General features: G+C 39.9%; 1 protein-coding gene across 1 annotated transcript in view; it reads left to right on the top strand.

Moving 5' to 3' along the window:
- TEC (tec protein tyrosine kinase) overlaps positions 1 to 17,005 on the top strand; it is a 52,285-nt gene extending 35,280 nt beyond the window's left edge. The window contains exons 3-18 of the mRNA XM_063401893.1: positions 1,017 to 1,118; positions 2,123 to 2,204; positions 5,112 to 5,240; positions 6,623 to 6,663; positions 7,110 to 7,291; positions 8,224 to 8,289; positions 10,022 to 10,076; positions 10,240 to 10,319; positions 10,860 to 10,993; positions 11,784 to 11,858; positions 12,613 to 12,784; positions 12,943 to 13,159; positions 13,688 to 13,752; positions 14,613 to 14,731; positions 15,082 to 15,239; positions 15,914 to 17,005. Coding sequence (XP_063257963.1) covers positions 1,017 to 1,118; positions 2,123 to 2,204; positions 5,112 to 5,240; positions 6,623 to 6,663; positions 7,110 to 7,291; positions 8,224 to 8,289; positions 10,022 to 10,076; positions 10,240 to 10,319; positions 10,860 to 10,993; positions 11,784 to 11,858; positions 12,613 to 12,784; positions 12,943 to 13,159; positions 13,688 to 13,752; positions 14,613 to 14,731; positions 15,082 to 15,239; positions 15,914 to 15,991 — 1,755 coding nt within the window. The 3' untranslated portion in view covers positions 15,992 to 17,005. The remainder of the gene's footprint in view (positions 1 to 1,016; positions 1,119 to 2,122; positions 2,205 to 5,111; positions 5,241 to 6,622; positions 6,664 to 7,109; positions 7,292 to 8,223; positions 8,290 to 10,021; positions 10,077 to 10,239; positions 10,320 to 10,859; positions 10,994 to 11,783; positions 11,859 to 12,612; positions 12,785 to 12,942; positions 13,160 to 13,687; positions 13,753 to 14,612; positions 14,732 to 15,081; positions 15,240 to 15,913) is intronic.
- Positions 17,006 to 21,793: the final 4,788 nt, after the last annotated feature.

The raw sequence follows: 21,793 nt of genomic DNA, 5'->3' as shown, positions 1-21,793 counted from the left end.
GAGCTGAGTAAGGATTGGCATATCTCAAATAATTCAGTAATTGCTAATTATTTCCACATTGTGTGAGCAGTGTCAGTCTTTCATAAGATGTGCTTGGCAAATCAATTTTTTTAATGTATATTAATTCAGTACCAGCCATGAGCTGCTACTGCTTTTGTTTTGTTCTAGATTCCAGTAGAAACTTACTCTCCTGTTAGAGATTTGGTTCTCCCAAAAGTGAGAGGTGGCACTGTACAGTCTTCCAGTGGGTTTCAGTGTAGACTAAAGCCCAGTACACTTGCCTCTCATTATCAGCTATTCTTCCAAGGAGCTGCCTCTCCACAGTGCTGAGCTACACTCTCATTCCATGCACTATACAGCACATGCTGAGCACCCCTGCCTTCTTTAAAATGCTCATAATTGTTTAAAATGCTCAGTGTAGGTGACTAAATCTTCTCAGATTTTGTCTTTGTTTTTGATTTTGCTTCTCTGGGCTTCTGCTAGCCTTGTTCAAAGAAGTTCCTTCAATGCAGACCCCACTTTAGTCCAGGGTTACATCTGTATCTTCTGCTTTCTTTCTCATCGGGGACTTGTGTTGCCTGTGTAGCATCCAAATTTCTCTGGAGCCTTAATGGAACACAGCAGAAGCCTCCAAATGGTGGGAGCACTTCAGCAACAGAACAAGGAAGCAGATGAGATGATATCGGTTTTAATCATAGTTCAAATTCAGCAAGGGGGAAGCACCTCTTTTTTCTCAAGTTATTTTTTGTAAAGAATAGTATATTAAACCTGTGATTACATCTGATTGGAAACTTTCTATGTAAAGAATTGGTACTTTTCACTAAGCAAATTTACTGTACTCAGTCCATTTTCACAAGTGCAGATTTTCATTCCCTCAGTTTTCAGACAACTTCTCCAGTTAAAGTATCATAAAGTGGGATTATAAGTGGGAAAGAAATTAAGATGTCTCTGCTGAAAAAAAAGGGCATTAGCTAAGTTGGTTATCTTTTTACATATTTTTTTCTTTTCTCTTACAGAAAAAGTACAGAAAAGGATCTGTGGATATTTCAAGGATTAAATGTGTAGAAGTTGTAAAAAGTGATGGTATTATTCCCTGTCAAAATAAATATCCTTTTCAGGTATGTTTTTTAATACAAAAAGCATAAATTACTGTGCTCTTTTCAATAACACCAAGTCATTTGGACATAACTGCCCTTAAAATTACTGTCAATTCCAAATAATGAGCCCATTCTGTCTCTTTTGGAGTGGTGGGAGGTAGCTCAGGATCAGTGGTTAAAACACATCCCCTCCAAGCTCTGCTGCTCTTGCAGTCCCTTCCCTTGGGAGTTGGGCCACGTACACTCGGTCTTTTTCTTTTCCTCACCCTCTCAGCTTGAATTTTGACTGAAAACTGCCCTGGTCTTCTGCTGGAACAAGTGAGCTGACAGCCCAATTTCCCTCTCTTCATGCTTTCACATTAAATGAAATCTAATTGCGATGAAATTGTATAGGAATCAGAAAATCAAAATAAAACTTGTTGCTTTTTTTTCGTTTTTCATTGTGAATTGAATGGAAATGAACACAGAAAACAAAGTGCTTAGAGGGGAAAAAGAAAAATGTGGGGGTTGAATGCTGTACCTCCTTAGTATAGAGGGAATAGTCAGAGTGAGGAGGAATTCCACTGCTGGAGAGGGGCAGCAGTGACTCTGATCCATTTTGCCCAGAGCAATACCTGTTTTCTGCCAATAAAAGCAGTGGAGAAATAAAAAAGAGTCACTCCAGAGCAATACTGAATCTGATGGGAGAATGTCTGATTACAAAGTAGCTTTCATTTATTAAATTGAACTGTTTTTAGAAAAAACACAGTGGAGAATGAACAAAGCAAAGTATGAAGCAAGCATTTTAAGGAATGCTGACAAGATAATATACCATTACAGAATTCTTCCTAATTCTTCTGAAAACATCATATCTGAATAATAAACCTTAATAACCTTTCCCAGTTTCTGCATTCTGTGCTTGAATACACTAATTTTGCCAACTGTAGCAGTCATTTGTCCTGTTCTGTTTCCTCCTTTTCTTTAGGAAGAAGTGAATTAACATTATGAGGTGAATGTATTTTGATTATTTCTCTTCTCCCCTCCAGGTTGTATATGATGCTAATACACTTTATATTTTTGCACCGAGTCCACAGAGCCGGGATCAGTGGGTGAGGAACCTGAAAGAAGGTAATGGGAATTGCTTATACTTAAACTCTAACATAGGCAGATACCTTTGATTGAGCTGTCTGCAGGGACTGGAATTAACTTGGTGCAGCGTTTGGGATTTGTGGCCAAAACAGTGTTAAAAACATCCCAGTGTTGTGGTTGCAGCTGAGCAGTGCTTGCACAGGGTGGAGGATTTGCCTTTGTCCTCCTCTGCCCCCACAGTGAGCAGACTGGGGATGGAAAAGAGGCTGGGAGGTGACACAGCTGGGACAGCAGGCTTGGACTGACCAAAGGGATATTCCAGGCCATACAAAGTTGTGCTCAACAGTAAAAACTGGGGTAGAGGAAGACAGGGATTAGGGTTTTTTCCTTCCCTATCAGCTGCTGCACAGGGGCTGGCTGGGCATTGGTCTGCTTGTGGGAGATGGTGAGTGGTTTACTTTACATTACTTCTGGATTCTTTTTTTTTCCTCTCTTTTGGTTATGAAACTGTCTTTGTCTCTTGTTCTTTCTATTCCTTCCCCCATCCCACCCGGTTGTGGGATGGGGGAAGTGGGTGCCTGCATGGGTGCTTAGCTGCTGGCTAGCATCAACCCACAACAAATTACAAAAATAAAAGGGTAGAGTTTCTGCTGCTTATATCCACCGATTTTAATTTTTTAGTGGGACAGTTCATTGCTTGCTTACACGGGGTGTGGTAACAAGTCCTGAGAGCCCCAAATACTCAGTCTGATCTAGTTTAATTTTGTGAAGTGCAGCTGCAATCAGAATTTGACTCTGCTTTTGCACAATGAGTTAAAATTTTATCCAAGCTAGTTGATGGCATCACTGAAAAGTTTTGTTTGGATGTAGCTAGACAACATTGTGGGCCTTAAGGTAATGTAAAATGATAGGAGATGTCTCTGCTGAGATGTGATCGGATAGTTGCTTTCACAGTGACTAAAGGGTTTTTTTTTACTAGCCTCTTAATGCCCTCTCTCACCATCAGATGATCACATTAATTACAGGTGGTCTGTAAAGTAATAAGAAGTGATTTCTGGGCTGGGAATCAGAGGGCAAGAAGAGACCTCTGAAACTCAGCAAGCCCACAGCATGGGATTAGGAGCCAAAATGATGAATTGTGCCACAGAATGGAGAAAAATATCAGCTGTCTTTCCCTCCAGAACACTGTTTATAGACGAATTTGAGCTACTTGCAACAGTAACAAAGGAGGAGGCAGAGCTCCCAAATCCTGCCCAGCTGTCTGACTAATTCCAGTGGTGCAGGGTCTCCTTTCATTGATGCACCAAAGCCCTGCTGGATGGTTGGTGTTGGGGGGGAATATGGCACGCCCTTCTGGAATAATATTATGTCTCAGTTTGAGGGAGAAGTGAATTTTTCAGGGAGTTGTGGGCAAACCAATCAATGGTCAGGTTTGAATATTGGCACTTTCAGTGACCACTGAAGTGTTAGACACGCCTCTGAGGACACAAAGGGTTAAAAGCAGGGACTCCCAGAGGGTCTGCCTCTTTTGGGTTCCAGTTTCAGCAGGGAAACATCTCCTCTCTCCTGCCCAGTTACTAGGCTGGGTGGGGGAGGAGGGCCACATGGCCGGGCTGAGGAGAACCACGCGGCCGAGCTGAAGTAAACTGGGGCCCTGGGGGGGGGGGGGGGGGGGGGGGGGGGAAGAGAATGGACAGGACTGGAGCTGAGCTGCCCCATCCAGGATGGAGGAGTGGAAAACTGTGGAGGTGCTTTCCGTGCCTTCTCTCTCCCTCTCTCCCCCCTTGGGGAGAAGGTGCCCGGCCGTGTGAAAATTGCTGAGCTTAAGAGTGCCTGAGCCTGCAGCACCCTGCAGGGAGCCAGAAACTGTTAACCCTTTCTGAGGCAGAAAAAAACTTTTTTCTAGACATTGATTCTCATGACTAGTAGCTTTAGAAGAGAGAGAGAAACAGCTTGAGACTAAGAAGATGAAGTCAGAAGATGAAAAGAATTCTAGATAGGCAAAGAATGAGAAGAGTAGCTTTTTAGGCTGAACTTTTCTTGCATAATGTTAGCCATAGACTGGACTTGAGACTCTTTTGAACATAAACTGCATTTTAGGGTGGATGTGGCCAGCTTGACTTGCTGCAGTAGAGCAAACAGAGAAGAGGAGAGTATAGTAGTAGCCTCTGCCCTCAGAGAAGAAACCCTCGGCCCCAGGGGAAAAATGGAGAGAGCCTGGCATGCAAGCATCCTTAAAAAGAGCCCTATATGCAGCGTTAGCCCATAGACAGTAGTGAGAGCACTAGACATAGAGAAGAGAGTGTCACCATGGCAGCCAGGTAGTAGCCACGAGTGACACAAACACACATAACGGGTGGACCTGTGTTTTTCTAAAGAGCAGTCTGTAGTGTGAGAAAGACTCCTCTCTCCCTTGCTAAATTGAAGATTAGTTTTTTTGAGTGGTGATTGTTTGATTTAAAACCCAAGGTTTTGGTCTATAGAAGGTAATGTGTAGGGGGTAGAAATTGGGAGAAAAGAAGAAATGTTCTGAGAAGTTTTCATTTCATTTCTGGTTTTTGTGTGTGTGTGTGTTTAGAGTTTTCCTTTCTATTTCTGTTCCTATGTAATGTAATAAAGTTTTTGTCTTCTGTTTTCAAGTTTTGAGCCTGCTCTGCTCTGTTCCTAATCACATCCCACAGTAGTTGCTAAGAGAAACATATACTCATGAGTGCATTAACATCTGGCCAGTCCAAACCCATGACAAGTTATTACCCTAAATATATCCTCCATGATGGTTGTATCACCTCCATGTAAACTTTCAAGAAGAGAAGCCATGCTAAAGTAAGGGCAAGCAAAGATTATGCCTCATGTCAAAGATATTGTAATATGTATGAAAAGTTACCCCCTTTCAGACTTTTTTTTTTTTTTTGTACCTTTTAATACATGCTCTTTTTCTTCTTGTAGAAATAAAGAACAACAGCAATATAATGGTAAAATACCATCCTAAATTCTGGACAGAGGGAATCTATCAGTGCTGCAGACAGACAGAAAAATTAGCACCTGGCTGTGAAAAATACAGTCTTTTTGAAAACAGTACGTACATATGTTTTCTTATGAAGTTCTTCTGGCGTATTTTTCAGCTTTTTTATATGATTCTGTCATCACACCTGAATTCTCTTGGTATTGGGCAAATTTACAGAGCAGAGTAAATCATTGGTACTGTTCCTAAAGTAAGTCAAAATTAATCACCAAGTATTCTGTAAAAAATAGAAAAACCAGCAAAATATCCAGGCAAAAAATGTTTAGAGAAATCTGAAAGTAGTTATTGAAGTTGCTGAATTTCTTTTTTTTTTTTCTCCCATTCAAAACTTATTTGACCAAGTGTTTACCTCAGGCTGTGGATAAAACCTTATGGTGAAAAAGATTCAGCTACAAATCTTGCCAGCTCTTCAGTTATTAAAAGCTCTGCATATCCATGTGCAAGAATTATAACTGCATTGCATTCAGTGCTACTACACCAAGCTGAAATGATACAAGAAGGTTTGAATGTATTTACAGACACTGGACTGAATGTCCTCAGGGGTTTGTAAACGTCCCTGTGCTGAACCTGGATGAGCTGTGACTTCTGCAGGCATCCAGACTGCAGGTTCTGCTGATTCAGCAGTGGATGCTGTAGCATGCACTGCTGTGGCACTGCAAGATTGTCTGACAAAGGATCTAGTAACGATTCAGTCCTCAGTTTAAGGAAAATTCCATATTAGGGAAAGAAATTGAGCCCTTGCTTATCTCCCAGTTAAATCTGTGGCACCCAATGATTTCTTCTGGCTGCACAGGCAACCAGGGGGACTTGGGGATTAAGTAGCATTGGAAGACTTGCAGAATAAACAGGGGCTCATGGCTGATCTGATTCAGCAAAATGAAAAGCATGACCTGTGGCTCAAGCTTTTAAATGTGTCAAAAAAAGCAGTGCAGGAGAAAAATAATATTGGATCTGAGAGATGTAATAAGAAAATACATACAACTTTTACACATTATTTAGCAAAGCAAGGGTCAAGGGCTTATTTTTTTAAAAGGGCAGATGTTGATACGAACAGAGTTTTAGATCATCATGGTGACAAGAACTCTGCTTTGTTTTCTTATGCCTTTTTTATCTCTATCCCTTTTTTATTTCTCATATATTTCCACATCTGAGGGCTGGTTCAGAGCTCTCTGTGGCATGCTCTGGTGTGGCACAGATGTTGCCAAATCTGTGGTCAACATAACCTGCTGGCTGATTTAGGATGTTTTTGCAAGAATATTTAATTGTTTTTCCTATAGCTTAATTGGAGTTGTCTTTGCTTTCTGAATTTCTAAGCCATAGTGAAGGCTGGGTAAGATATTCAAGCCTTATCTGAAATTTAAACCTTTTATTTAGTTTTAAAATTTATAGCTAAATGAATAGGCATAAATCCTTTCTTCCTGTGCTTTGTTTCTAGATGTTGTGAGATTGTCCTCTGCAATGCCAGAAAAAAGTGCGGTAGGTAGCATCTTTAAAGTACTGAATAGACAATTACTGCTTTTTGAAAAAGTGCTTACATTTCTCAAACTAATTGTCATATCCTGGAGCAAAGGTCTGTTTCTGTATGCATCAATGGTCATCATGCTCTGTCTCGGGGTGAAAAAAATCCCACTGAAGTTAGCTGCATCTGTTAGCTGTATCTGTGCTGCTGGTGGAAGGTGTGGGCAAAAAGCAAATGCCAGCCAGCTTTGCTCTTTACTGGCAGCTGCAGGGCTGCAGCACAAACCAGCCCCTTGGATGGCACCTGCAGGGTTTGCTGCCACAGACCCCAGCTGCCCCCCAGGCCACCACAGGACTAGCCCAGCTTTTGCCTCCAGGATGCACTGGTGTGGTGGTAAGGGTGAATGGGGTGGAAAGATGGAGCAGCGTGGGATGAGGATTTAATAATATTGTGTTGTTTTCAGAGAAGGCCTCCACCACCTGCTCCTCCAGTTGAAGAAAATGGGAATGAAGAGGAGGAGATAGTGGTAGCAATGTATGACTTTGAACCTACAGAGCATCATGATCTAAGATTAGAGAAAGGTGAAGAATATATAGTGATTGAGAAGAACGACATTCATTGGTGGAAGGCGAGAGACAAATATGGGTAAAAACGAGTTCCTTATTTCTTGTTATAGAGTTCATAGGTCTGTTTACGTATTGTACAAGTTTATATTGACTGTGTGTCAACAAATAACTCCATAAGACCCTACATTAGGCCTAGGCTCTGAAATCTCATCCATACATTCTTATGCAATTTTTTAAAGTGCAGTACTCAATAGATAGATTGTGGGATCCAAGTGCAAAGATAGTTGCAGAACTGGAAGCCTTTCCAGTTATGTTTACTTTCCAATTTTGTAGCTCGCCAATTAAAGCAGCAGCCACCCTTTAAAAGCTCACTAGACTGGTAAAGTATTCCCACTTCCCTGGGGAACATCTCATTAGGGAGCAATATGGGTAACATTTAGCTCAGCAGGCTCCGACTCCCAGACTTGAATAATCATAATTTTATTTAATAGCTGGATCATTAGGGACAATCTTTGAATAAGTTGAGAGAGAATTGCAGTGAGATGCTGTAATGACTACAACTTCACATTCCCTGTATTAGAATTTTCCCTGCGGTTTCAAAGATGAAAGTTTTCATATTTCAATATTTATCAGGTTCCTGTTGCCGTATGTTATGGGTAATTGTGAGTTATCAGGCTGTGTCAGGCTCCAAACATGTTTCCTGTGACTGACTGGGACTTCTGAGTGCAGAAGAGCAACAGAGCAGCAGAGGGTTACTCACTGTCCTTCACCCCTTCTGCTGGTTTTTTTGGACACTTCTGCTGCCCATGACACTTTTCAAGGGGCACTGAAAGTTAATGTGGAAATGCTGATGTGGAAAATTAGTTTCTGACTAATCAGTAGTAGTAGGTGGGCCAGTAATTAATAAATCACATTGAGAGACCTCTGGTAATTAGCAGAATGAAACAATTGTCCTCTAGGCGTGCAATTTTACATGTTTTCACTGGGATGATATATTCTATATTTTTTTAGAAAACAAGGATATATTCCAAGCAACTATGTAACGGGAAAGAAGTCCAACAACCTTGATCAATATGAGTAAGTGAATGCTTGAATTAAAACTTGGAATATCATAAAACAAAACCTATGCTTCAAGAATGACAGTGTATTTTCTAGCATTTGGAAAGCAACTGTTGGCATATGGTAGCACCTAGAGGTTAAACCGAAACAACTGAAATAGGCAAGTATTTTTTCAGATTCTCCTCATTGATTATGTTGGGATTTTTAATGTAGGGTCAAGTCAGCAAGACAGCCATCAGGCATATAGTATTTAGGCTATCACAGTTAAAGCAAAAAAAAACCTCTCTTAGTTCTCTGACAGACAAAGGGAAACTTGAAGGAAATTTACTCATTTTAAGTGTGCTAAATGTTGTTTTAATCGTAAAGTGACATGTCTAGCCAAAGTTTGTAGCAGTGAACAGTAGAAGAAAAAACAGTGGAAATCACTCCAAATAAACACAAAAGATTGGATATTTTGGAAGCTCTAGTTTTCAAGAAAATATGTAATTTGAGGCATTTCAAGTTTCAATGTATGCATGTAACTTACAGCTATAAATGTCTACCTTTGTTTTTTAATGCTTTTTCCTGTTGATCTTTAGTTAGGGAGTAATTAATTAACATCAGGGTAAAATTTAATGCCATAGTCTCCAAACCTGTTCTTTATAGTGAAACATCATTGTAGATAAACTGTTTTGCCTGAGAATTTAGGACATACTTCATGACTTTTAGATAAAATGGAGCTGTAAGAAAATAATAAATAAAATCCATTTTCAAGGCTACATTAGTAGCTCCAAAATTTTGCTCTCAGCTATATATGGCTCCTACTTGTCATGTTTTAATGGAAGGCAGAATTTCATCTGGGATTTTGCCCTTAGCTTGACTAGAGGGAATTCTTTGTTGCTTTCTCATCTTAGAAGCTCTTGCTAAAAGCTCTGCTCAGCTCTGGGCTGGGCTGCAGGGCTGGCAGAAAGGGAAGGAAGGAACTGGACTGCTTTATCTGGTCCAGCCACTTTGTGCTTTTACCACCTTGGGGCTGAAATTCTGAGTCTCTGTGCATTACTCCAGGTCGTGTACCAACTGCAAGAAATCACTATCTCCAAGAGCACGCAGAATCTGATTAAAGGCTGTGCCACTTCCCTGCTTGGTTACTGAAATAACAGCATGGCTCAAAGCAACTGCACCACACCATTTGCAAACTGCCTGGTTTTCCTTTTGTAATTATTCTCTGTGACTGGCTGACATGCTGGTGCTTCTGTAGCTGCTTTAACCTGCCCGTGCAGCACAGAGCTCAGAGATGTGCAGCCATGACACTGAATTCACAGTTCCAGCCTCCCCTTTGCTTGGTGGGTCCTCCCTGGGAGCCCAGAAGTGTGGAGATACTGAATGACAGAGCAGTCTGACAGCCAGCTCCATGGGTGGTGTGGCTGGTGTGCAGGCAGCTGCTTCCCCGGGGCTGCCAGCCTTCCCCTTGGGCTGCTCTTCACAGCAGCTACTGCCATCAGCCTGGACACGTTTGACAAGTGTTTTTTCCAAAAGCTTTCATCGGTTCCCTGGGCTTTTGTGGGATCTCCCTGGTTTGGTTTCAAGGCGTTTTAATGGGATAACTGCACAGTGTAGTAGAGACTGATTTTTGCATGTTATCAAAGGTTTGATTCTTGATCTTCATTTACCATAAAATTATTTTATCTCTAGCTTCATAATACTTTGCTTAAGGCATTTTAGGTAAATCATGCACCTTGGGGAAGTTTTATTTACTGATGTTGTGTTGCAGGTGGTACAGCCGAAACCTGAACAGAAGCAAGGCAGAGCAGCTCCTCAGAAATGAGGTGAGCACATCAGCCTTGCAGTATCAACTGTGAAATTCACTTTAAATATCTTCTCTAGTTAAAGCAGAGGCTTATTTTGGCAAGTACATATCCTGAAACCAAGTGACAGAATCATGTAGCTTAAAAACAGTTACTCAAAAGTGTCAATGTGCTTGTGTTTTAGGATAAAGAAGGTGGTTTTGTGGTGAGAGACTCCAGTCAGCCTGGCCTGTATACCGTTTCCCTTTACACAAAATTTGGAGGGTGAGTTTCTATGACTTCTCTGCACACCTTGTCTCACCTGAATCTGTTTGCATCTGTATCCAAATTCATTGGCTGGGGGGAAGCCAGGAGAAGGATCAATAAAGAACGAGGGCTGCTGTGATAGAAAAGATGGGGGACTGAAATGAACTTCTCAGCTCTATGGTTAGGTCCCATTTGGTTTAATCCAGCGTAGACCTTAACCCCCCACCCAAAGGAGGAGGTTTTGCTCTCCCACCCCATTTGGTGTCTTCTTTCATGCCAGTCTGCACTTGTGTTTGCATGTGTGAGCTGGACTGGAGAGCTCACTGGGCTGAAAATTAACCTTTTCTGGGTTAATCTTCAACTTTGAGCACTGAGGTGAAGGCGAGTTGCCAGTGCTTAGGATATTTGATATTCAAGGTGCTCCCAAAGCGTGTGGTACTGGGCACTGGTGCTGGCCCTTTCAGTTTCCTTTTCTTTGTCCATGTGCTCCTCTTAAACAAATCACAACAAATTACTTGATATTATTACTAATTGTTATTGTGGTTATTATTTTTCCAGGGAAGGTTCATCAGGAATAAGACACTACCATATAAAAGAAACAGTGACGTCACCAAAACAGTATTACCTTGCAGAAAAACATCTCTTTAACTCCATTCCAGAAATAATTGAATATCACAGCCATAACGCAGCAGGTAAATGAATTAGATTCTTTCTATCACTTAAGGTTGATTTTGAAAAAGAGTTTGAGAGATTTTAATGTTTTAATGAAATTTTGGGGGGGGTTTGTGGATCCATCCTTTTCAGGGAAGCCATGAAACACTGCAGTTTCACACTATTTCAATATAGACAGTAATTTGAAAGGGTTTTTTTGTGTGTGTGTGTATGTATATATAATGTCTAAAATGCTACTGCCTCAGAGTAATAGAAGAATAGGTGTATCAAGTCAAGAAAAATTGTTCTCTTAGCTCTGCATCATGCTTCTATCACAGTAGATGGATAAGGATGGTACTTCTCCAGAACACTCTCCAGACCTTACCTTTTTATCTGCTGGTCACTGCCACTTGAAATAATCTTTCCATACAGCAAAGAGTTGAGGACAGTAGTAATGTGTTGTTTAGAAAATCCCTACTCCAGATCCATAGGTGATGGCTGATGCTGGTCTCTGCCTACTGTATGATGGAATGGGGAGAGTATAGGAATTGGGTTCAAGGCACAGATACTAATACTTCTTTTTTCCAAGTCTGGTCTGTTCATAAGTCTCTCTCATGAGCTATAGTTTCCAGATCTTTACATCAAACTCAGATGGCTCAGCATTTCCTGATGACATTCTGGGAAATACACCCCAAAAACATACTTTTCATTTGTAATAACTGATTTTTTTGCATATTCTGAATTGGAGTCTGCAGTGAACAAGAGGCTGAGTTGCTGGCTGGTGCTGTTTCAGAAATAAACTGTCTCTCTTGAATTATCCTTGAACCTCAGGTCTCGTTACCAGGCTGCGTTACCCAGTGACCCCAAAGAGGACGACAGCACCAACAACAGCAGGATTCAGCTATGGTGATTATGTTCCTCTAAACATATTCTAATGATTTTATGTATGCTAAGATGCTACAGTACTTTCTAAAAGTTTTTAGAAGGTCTGATTCTGTGCTGTGATTGGCTATGTGAGCTTACACTGGTCCAAGCTGTACTTTCAAGACCCTTGTACAGAGTATCAGCATGCAGAGGCACCACGGCTGGTGTGTGGTGCCAGGGACAGTAGTGAGGAGACGCAGAATGTGCCACCGGCACTCCAGGGGAATTTGGTATTTTCTTCCATGCTTTCTGCCATGGATATCTTGAGCTCTGCTTATTAGAGAGCTGTACCTTTGGTTCCTTCATTAGTCTCCAGACCTCTGACTCAAATTTGACTCTTTGATCTTTGTTGAGGGGTTAATTTTTTCTAAATATAAATTTGGAGTAGCCATTTTTCAAGCATGGCATATCAGGTGATGTAAGCAACTTCTATGCATTGGCACAGCTTTCTGTGGTGGCATTTTGTCAAAATCAATCTGATAGTATCGGTATGTAATTAGTGGCCTCAGGAAAATTTGAATTTTACTTCTGTGTTAGTCAGGAGTTGCTTAAAGGTCACATCTACCTAAAAGTTTGTTTTGTGATGTATAGAAGTGTTCAGTTTTCAAGCTAATTCTAAGACATTTTCAACGTAAATTCCTTAATTTGCTACTAGTCCAGTTTCCCTGTCCTCTTCCTTATCCTCTACCAGCTCAGTCGGTTCCTTAACTGTTTGTTAATCTGTTTTGTTTTATAGAGAAATGGGAGATCAATCCCTCAGAGCTGACATTCATGAGAGAGCTGGGGAGCGGTCTGTTCGGCGTGGTGCGCCTCGGCAAGTGGAGGGCACAGTACAAAGTGGCCATCAAGGCAATCCGGGAAGGTGCCATGTATGAAGAGGACTTCATTGAGGAAGCTAAAGTGATGATGTGAGTTGTGTGCTCGGCACTTTGATTTCCTAGGCCTCTGATGCTGTATACTGATTATAAATAAATGCTGGGGGGAGGTGGTATTTCTGCAGTTTTGTGTGCTGGACAACTAGCACTGGGTGGAGGAAGTAATAACGATGTGATCTCAATCTTTTCAGGAAGCTAACACATCCTAAACTAGTTCAGCTGTATGGTGTGTGCACACAGCAGAGGCCCATTTACATTGTGACAGAGTTCATGGAGCACGGCTGCCTTCTCAATTACCTGAGACAAAAACGGGGAGTTTTGAGTAAAGATACTCTGCTTACTATGTGCCAAGATGTGTGTGAGGGAATGGAGTACCTGGAGAGAAACAGCTTTATCCACAGAGATCTGGTAACATCCTGTTAGGCCTTACACTCCTCTTTGAAATTTTTAGTTTTGAACGTACCTATTCCTGTTTGAAGTGGCCTGTTTGTTTACAACTGCGTCTGTTCTTGCAGAAGAGTGAGGGGATGAAGCTGGCTCTTTATGGTCTAATCAAGTCTCTGAAACTGCTCTGTACAGAAAATCACGAGAGGTTTTTCTCTCCCAGGAAAATGGAATAAAATCTCTCTGAAATTTTTATAAGTAGTAGCAGTTTGTGCTGATATAATAGCCTGTCTCCTTTCTGTGTTGGTGCCATTTTCACCACACATTAATCCCTGAAATGATACTTTTTTCTGGTGATCTTTTACACAATAGTGTAGTTGCCAAAATGGTACTGTCAAGAGGAGATACACATGTACGTTTTATGATACGCCACTGAACTTGGTAAATGGGTTAACTTGCTAAGAAATTAATACAAAGACCTGATTAGATTGCTGTAATTTGTCTGCAGGAGACTCCAAGTTTTTAATCCAGCTCTAACCATTCTGCTTGCAGGCTGCCAGGAACTGCTTGGTGAGTGACTCAGGAGTGGTCAAAGTCTCAGATTTTGGAATGACAAGGTATGTGTGAGTGTGCAAAGGTATTTATGGAGATTTGGAAAAATTCACCTAACCCTTGTATTTAGCCCAAAGGCAACACATACCAAGCGAAATTGCATACAAAAATGATCTTTTTTGACGTCTCTAGGAAACAGCCTCTGGTGGGATTTGTTTTGCCGTTTTATTTTCTAGTGCCTTAAATGCTTGCTTGTTCTGTGTTGATTTCCTTACTCACTTTAAAAAAGACAGAGCTTGTGTTTCAGAGAGCAGAGCTGCTGCAGAGGTAATAGTTAGTCTGTATTTTGGTAAACAGATGTTAGAAAGAGGCTGTTCAGTGAGTTTGGGATTCTCTTGGGGTAGATAGTTCAGAGTTGTGCTAGCTGAATGGCTGGGAGATACTGAGATCTGGAGGGGGTAATTTCCTGCCCTTGCTAGCACCTGCATGGGTGATGTGTTGGTGAGGCAGTGGTGGGAGCAGCTCTTCCAAGAGAGGTGTTAAAGCACCGTGGTTTGACTTTTGCCACATCTCTGTGTTGCTAAGCTTCTGTGTCCCCTGACAACTGAACTCAGACTGGCCGGTGAAAACCAGAACATGGAATTTCTGCTTTTCCCTCATTTTCTCTCATAATAAAGACATTTAACTTTCAGGTGGCCTAGACCTGTGTTGTATAGCAAACAAATCTCAAGAAACGACACGATCAGAGTCGTGGCTGAAGCCGTAGTACTGCCCCAGAGAAGCTGTTTTTATTGTGTGATGCTAACGCCCATGGCCATTAGGTGGCAATATGACCTTCTAACATTCCAATCCAAATCTAAATTAAAATCTGCAGGTTTGGAGGCTGACAGAAGGATATAATGTCTTTTTTTTTTTTTTTTTTTAGGTATGTCCTTGATGACCAATACACAAGTTCTTCAGGGGCTAAATTTCCTGTGAAATGGTGCCCTCCAGAAGTCTTTAATTACAGCCGATTCAGCAGCAAGTCAGATGTCTGGTCGTTCGGTAAGATATTCATCTTGGAAAGAAAGTGTGTTTTCTATATTTTATCAGTAGAAGTTAGGCTCTGGTTATTGGGAAGGATTCAGACATCTGAGAAGAAGCTTAGAGAAACCATTTGCCATGGTTTTATTAGTGATAAAGTTCCACGGACTTATTTAGTTCTGTTACTCATTAACAGCCATGCTACCAGAATAAGATCTTTTCAGTGATGACACATGCGAAAAGTGTCTAGAATATGGATCTCAAACTATTTATCTATAAATAGTTTCTATCTAAGAAAGCCTGAGTCCAGGGCTCAAAATAAACACATATGTATTAGAAGTTGGTTTTTTTCTTTTTTTTTTTCCTCCCAGGTGTTTTAATGTGGGAAATATATACAGAAGGAAAAATGCCCTTTGAAAAAAGCTCCAACTATGAAGTAGTAACAATGGTTAGCCAAGGACATCGCTTGTATCGGCCCAAACTGGCCTGTAAGCAGATGTATGAAATGATGATGATGTGCTGGCAGGAGGTATATATTTATATTTTTTTTTTGTGTTTGAATTGAAATAAAGATTGATCTAGAAACAGCAGTTATCTTCTCTAGAGTAGCATTCTGAGTGCATCCAGGTCGCTCAACTATTCATGTGCTTATTCTTAAGACAAAGATCTCCTCCTGGTTTGCAGCTGAACTAGAGATGTGATAAGATAAAACATTGAAGAAATTTCTGGGAAATAAATGAACTGTCAGACTAAGTATGTGAAGGCATTTAGTAACAAAATTAAATAATTTCTCATTTCAGAGGTCAGAAAATAAAGTTGATATAAAAGAGGCATGAGAGAATGACACCCAAAATTCTTAGGAGCATGAACAACTTGCATAAATAAAGATTGGAGCAGTTCATTGGGGAAGGGTGGGAATGGGGGAGAAAAATAAAAAAGGTGTAAAACTATGCAAAATAATGAATTGTATGAAGAATGTAGTCCAGCAGCACCTATTTATGACTTTTTCAAAGCATAAAGAAAAGGCGCTTACTGAGATTAAGTGACATATACCAAAATCCAGACAAGGAAATATTTTTACATTTCATACATAATGAAATGCTAAATTCCTCACCAAAGAACAAGGACATGTCCAGTAGTATATCAAAATCAACGCAACTTGATTAATTTCTGATCACAGCTGTGCATGCTTTTTATTCTTAGAAACCAGAGGAACGCCCGACTTTTGAAGAGTTGCTTCATGCAATCATTGACATTGCAGAGGGTGAAGATGCTTTTTGAAAAAAGGAAACAGCAGCACAAGCAGGGGAAATAAGACACTTCCCAGAGACATGTGGCTTCATAGTTTCTTTTAAAAAGCTGTCGGGTGCTGCTAAACAATGTGGGGAACCTGTAATATCTGATGCACTCCAGAACAAGGAGAATTTTATATGATGTTGGGAAATGAGCACAGTATCTTCAGCAATATTACCAATCTCTGTATTATCTCTGAAAATTCAGCATTGCATAGCTGTAAAATTGAGCTCTTTATGGAGGGAGAAAACGTGGCCAGAGGCCAGGAACCTCATTTGCATTTAGTGGGTTGGGTTCATGTACATACAGTCCGTGTGTTGTTTGGGTTTCTCTTTACATGGGCAGTAACATTAGTAGTGATTTGCATGCTTAAAATTGGAAGGTATCTATAAATGGCTTTTTACTGACACTGAAATGTTTCCAGGGGTTCTCCAGAAACATTATTTTTCTTGGCTGATGGGCATTTATCAAGAATACAACATGTGCCTCTTTCATTTGCACATAGTAAGTTGTTACCAGCACAGCCCTCAGTTTAGCATAACACTCTAAAAGCTCTGCTTCATGAGCCAGGATATGCCTGGAGTCATTGTAATCTTGGTTTACCAGAGGCCTCCCATGCTTAGTCTTCATGTTACTAATGAAAAATAAGTCCAGGATTCAGCACAACTGGCTGTCAGTGAACCATATTACCATGTTTTGGATTAATTATAAAATAATTTATATGCTGTATGTACTGTAAATATAGAAATTGAATGCATTTATTTATATAAAGTGGGAGGGGTTTGTCTTGAAATGTTCAAACACAAATTTGTCCTTCTTTCACTTAAACACACGATTCTGTACAAGGGGTTGTAAATGGAAGAAATTCTTGGGTGTGTTTAAGAAGGGCTCATGTTTCTGTCTGTTGTCTGTACATACAGTGATCTGACCTTTCTGTTCACAACAGAAGATGTCATACTGCATATGTGTGTAAATAAACTGAATGTTAAATGTTGTTTGGAACCAACTAATTTGTAGCCTATAATTTACTGTCAATGCATTACAAGTCAAACTAATTGTTCACATGAATATGGCATTGTGGTAGTGCATGTCTATATATGGATATATAGACAAATACACTTTGGTGTATATATATGCACACTCTCTCTCTCTTTATATGTATATATGGTAGAATGAATACATATTTAAATTAATTTGGCCATGATTAAATGTTCAGCATTACCTGAACTCTCCTTGGAAGTTACATGCCCTGTCTCCTCTGCTGGAGGCTAATGTCCTCCCCGTCTTACTGAAGCCTACTTCAGTTAACCTAACTTTGTAGCAGAGCATATGAGGGATATTTGTACTCCTATTTCACTGTAGTCACCTTCTAAGTAGCTCTGTTAAATGTTTCATTTTTTGTTGTTACTTGTGCTGTTGTGCCATGTGTCATGGCAAATAGATTGCACCAAAAGGTTTTTTTTGCAAGTAGTCAGAGAGAAGTATGGTGAAGTTTATTTCCAATGAAATTATTAAGAGTAGCTATAGTTAGCTTAATACATTCCATCATTCTTGCATTTGAGTATTTCAGTAATCAATTTTAGAGATGTTAAATTCCCACACTGCTTTGCATAATGTTTGCCTTTATGTTCAAAAGGAGGAAGCCTCCTCTTTCTTGGAAGAAGTGCTTTCCTTTTTTCATGGTATTCTATTGAAAAGCTACAGGCTGCCAGAAAAGGTTCAAGTGCCTATTTCCTTCATGGCAAAGTCTCAGAAGATTATTCCAACCTGCAAACCAACCTGCCAAATTGTTGAGTCCAAAACCACTCTCCAATCAATACCAACAGCAGGTACTGTTAAAAGGGAAAGTCTAGGGGTTTCTACTCTACCTAGTAGAAAAAGTAGTGGAAAAAGCAATGGGGAACATTTAAGGTAAATATGTCTTTCCTTCCCTTACTGCTCCTTTTAACCCCATTTTTCTTAAGATCCTCCAAAGTATGGTGTTGCTAACTCTTTCATGTCGAAAGTAATGTTTTCCTTAAAACGTAAATGGAGCTTAGGAAAATCAGAAGATTAACTGCTTGCAACGAACCTTAAGCCTGTTTCTTTCTTCTTCTTTTAAATAGTTAAATATTTATCATTAGTTTGTATAACAAAACACACTCTAACTGTGTGAACTTTTGGCAGCAATTTTCTCAGTGAGGTGGGTGCTTGAATCTGATCCTTTCACCTGTCTCTTCCCAGTACCTGAAGAAAATTTCTGCCAACTTGGTATTGGGCTTGACACTTAGGACGTCAGGAGCTCTGAGGCACCCAGTTTCTAGATGAATTCATTTTTTTAGTTGAATGTAGCCTTAGGTGGCTAATTTTAGAAAGGATCAGAACACCTCTGGAGGCAGCTGTGTTGCTGACTCTCCTGGTGTCTTCAAAGGTAGATTGAAGTGGCTGTACCATCTTTTTTTCTGGATAAGCTCACTCACCCTTAAGCAACTTCAGCCCTTCCTCCCATTTTTATTATAACTGAATTTTTTCAAATGTTGGGGTACAAAAAAAAAATCCTTCTGAACAAAACCAAATCCTGTGATTTACATTTGCTATGGCTTTTAAATTTTTTTTAAAAGAAATTCTTAGATGTACTGGTAACAGTTTAATAACTTTTTCTTGTATAAAATGTTTGATACTAGAAAGCAGACCATTTTTTCTCCTTCTACTCTGGGGCTTTTTTCTTTTAAATAAAAGGTAAGTAGGCGTGGTCAAGCAATGCTTGTGGTTTACCGTGCTTCGTGTAAGAGCAAAGAGCTCAGTTTGGGCTATTTTACTGGCACAGCTGATGAAGAGGGGTTTGCATTTTCATTTTAATGTAAATGGATAGCCAGACATGATTCTTTCTACCTGTAAGTAAGCTTGGCTGCATATTTTGATCTTGTAGTTTTGTTTTGTGCAACAGCAGTGTACTTAGCAAATGAAGTATTTAAATATTGCTGTAAAAATATGGATCTACTTTCTCTTGCACTGCTAAGGGGATCTCTGTTAAGACTGCTTGACTTGACTTTTAAAATTAACCCACAAATATGAATCCATTGCATGATGGATTTGGCAAAGCAACTAATTTTACATATAGATAGGGAGATATTTCCACAAACTGTTCTTAAACTGGTGAACTGCATAGATACGGACAGAAAATTTGGTAGAACTAAACCTGTCTTTCCTCCAGAGTAGAGTTAGCTCAGAGGAAAGACAGGAAGCCTCAGCTTGCACACACCAAAAGCTGAACGCTTGTATTTTAAAGAGCTTTTAGAAGCAAACTTTACGGTGGCTTTCTACCAGGTTATTGATTTCTGTAGTGATGTTGAAAGCTGACAGACCAGACCAGGAGGCACACTTGGTGTTACAGCAGCGGTCTGGGTTTGGTGGGTGCAGCTGAGTTTGTAGTGTTGAGCACAGTTAACCTTCTGCTCCATTGCAAGAGCTTCTTGCAAGAAATGGTAGAAGAGTGCACACCTTAGACATGGACTGGAGGGCTTTCAGTGGTAGTAGTGCATTGAGAAACAGTGATTCAGAAAAAAGAAACTCAAGCAAAGAAAACTGAAATAATAAAATTATAAAATGCAAAAGATAGAAATTAATTTCTAACTTGTTGCTTTTGTCTTTGATATTACTTTCCTAAAGCTGCAATTTACAATGAGTAACAACTGAAGGTAGGAGTGCACATGTATGTGTGAATTGGCCACGTGTACAGACAACATTATCAACCCAAAGTGTACTCGGGGTGTTGTGGGATTGTATCAGGCCACGATGTGTTTTCACTCTACCTTCTCTGTTCTGATGGGACTCTCTTTAAGCTGCTTAAGCAAGTGGCTGTTCCTGACAGCTGACCCATCTTTTTCTTCTTCCTCTTGCATCCCATCTGCTCTGTTGTGCACAGATAAGTTTATTTCCAGGACTCAAAAGTTGGTTCTCAAAATGTCAGCTGCACGTTTTTAGGCTGAGTATTTATCAGATCAGCTTCAACACTGTTTTCCTAGTGTTTTTACTTTAGCCACATGCTTCTTATGCCATGGTTATTTCTTGTTTTGAAACTGAGCATCCTAATAGATCTGATGTACAGCACTGTACTTTGATAGGCTGTTGTGGCTCTGTACTAGTGTTGGGATTCGTATTTGCTTGCCTGTCACCAGAGAAGTAATGTGACACTACTTTATGAACAAGTGTCTTCCTCCTAAATTACTCACTTCCAGAAAGAAAAAGATATTAGCAGTGGAATGCACTATATTTGTTTGTTCCTGTGTTAAATAACTTTGTCTAAGGTGGCAAGCTTTCATCAAAAATTACAGAAATAAAAAAATGCTCTATACAGTTGAAGAAGGAAGATGACAAGCTCTAGATTCAACACCTCAAATACTCTTCTTGTTTAAATTAAACCTAGGTTTTAAACTATGAATTTAGTTGTTCCATGATGATGTACCCTAATGATGATGATGATCAAAGCAATGTCTTTGGGTAGCTTGTGTTTTGATAGAACTCAAAGGAATGTGAGCTGAAAGATATATTTAACAGGGCCAAGGGTGCTAGAGAAATCTTCCCTTGCTATGGATTTAAAAGAAGGAAGATTTTATTTATTTATTTATTTTTAATTTTTGGGAAGCTTTTTGCTTAGGTAGGAAACAGAGAAGTGGAATCTAAAATTAATGATAGCTCCATAAGTACTTTATTTTAACAGACTTCAAAATTAACGTTAAAAATGATGGAATATTTCTTCATCTTGCCCCGTATTTCTTTCCTGTGTCCTGTCCAAGTAGTCTGTCATTCATAACATGGTAAATCTAACTGGTCTCTGTTCTCTTCCAAATATGGAATCCAAAATGTGATTTCCTTGCTGAATCACGACTTTGAGTGATACCATCAGTGACTAATCTTTAATTTATGAACTCTTCAGTGTGGTTACTTGCGTTAGGGACCAGGGGATCAAGGCCATCTGATATGTATGTGACTCTAACACTCCTTAACAAATCCAGTGTTTTGCTTAGGAAAATGTCCTTGGTGAAAAATTGAAGGAAATCAGATAGAATAATTCCACTGATTTCAGTGATCTAGCAGAAGGAATAATCAAGAAGAAATATTTTAGATGAGTAAATTCTAAGAATCTATTTTCAATTTATTTGTATTTTAAGAATCTATTTTCAATTTATTTGTATTTTAAGTGATAGCTTTTTAAAAAATTGAAAGACAGGAGTTGAAGTATTATAATTTTTCTTACTATTTCTGATAACTGTTGAGAAAAGAGAAAGGAAGGAAGAGCACAAGACATGAGAAGGTGCTCGTGAGGGTGAGAAGTGTCAGGCAGGAAATGCCATCTTCCTGCTGCGTGACAATGTGCACTGCTGTGCAGCCCCAGTGTCAGCATCTCCCTTGGCCACAAGCAGGAGGCCAAGAGGGGAGCAAGTGAAATTATTCACTCAATGTATCAAAGCTGTCCCCATCTGCCGTATTGGCCAAGTCTCTCTGAAACAGCATTACAGTTTGGGCCTACTTTCTGAAGTAAGTTATGAACTTAATAAATATGAATTTAATCAGAAAGGAAAAGTGTAGTTCAAGAAGCTCACCGTTGACCAAGGAAGATGTAAAATGCATATATCAGTACGAGTCTGCTTGAGAACTGAAATTCCAAGCTATCAGGTCAAAGCCTCTGGCCTTAAGTCAATTTAACTGAGGATGTAGTTCTGCAGGACTGAAGGCCTTTCTCTTTGATAATGTTTCCTAGCAGACTTGGCACATTTTCAAACAGAAATGAGCAGTTTGCACTGCATTAAT

The sequence above is a fragment of the Prinia subflava genome, chromosome 7, assembly GCF_021018805.1.
Source record: "Prinia subflava isolate CZ2003 ecotype Zambia chromosome 7, Cam_Psub_1.2, whole genome shotgun sequence".
In the NCBI taxonomy this organism is placed as follows: Eukaryota; Metazoa; Chordata; class Aves; order Passeriformes; family Cisticolidae; genus Prinia; species Prinia subflava.
This window is presented reverse-complemented; position numbering and strand designations above follow the sequence as displayed.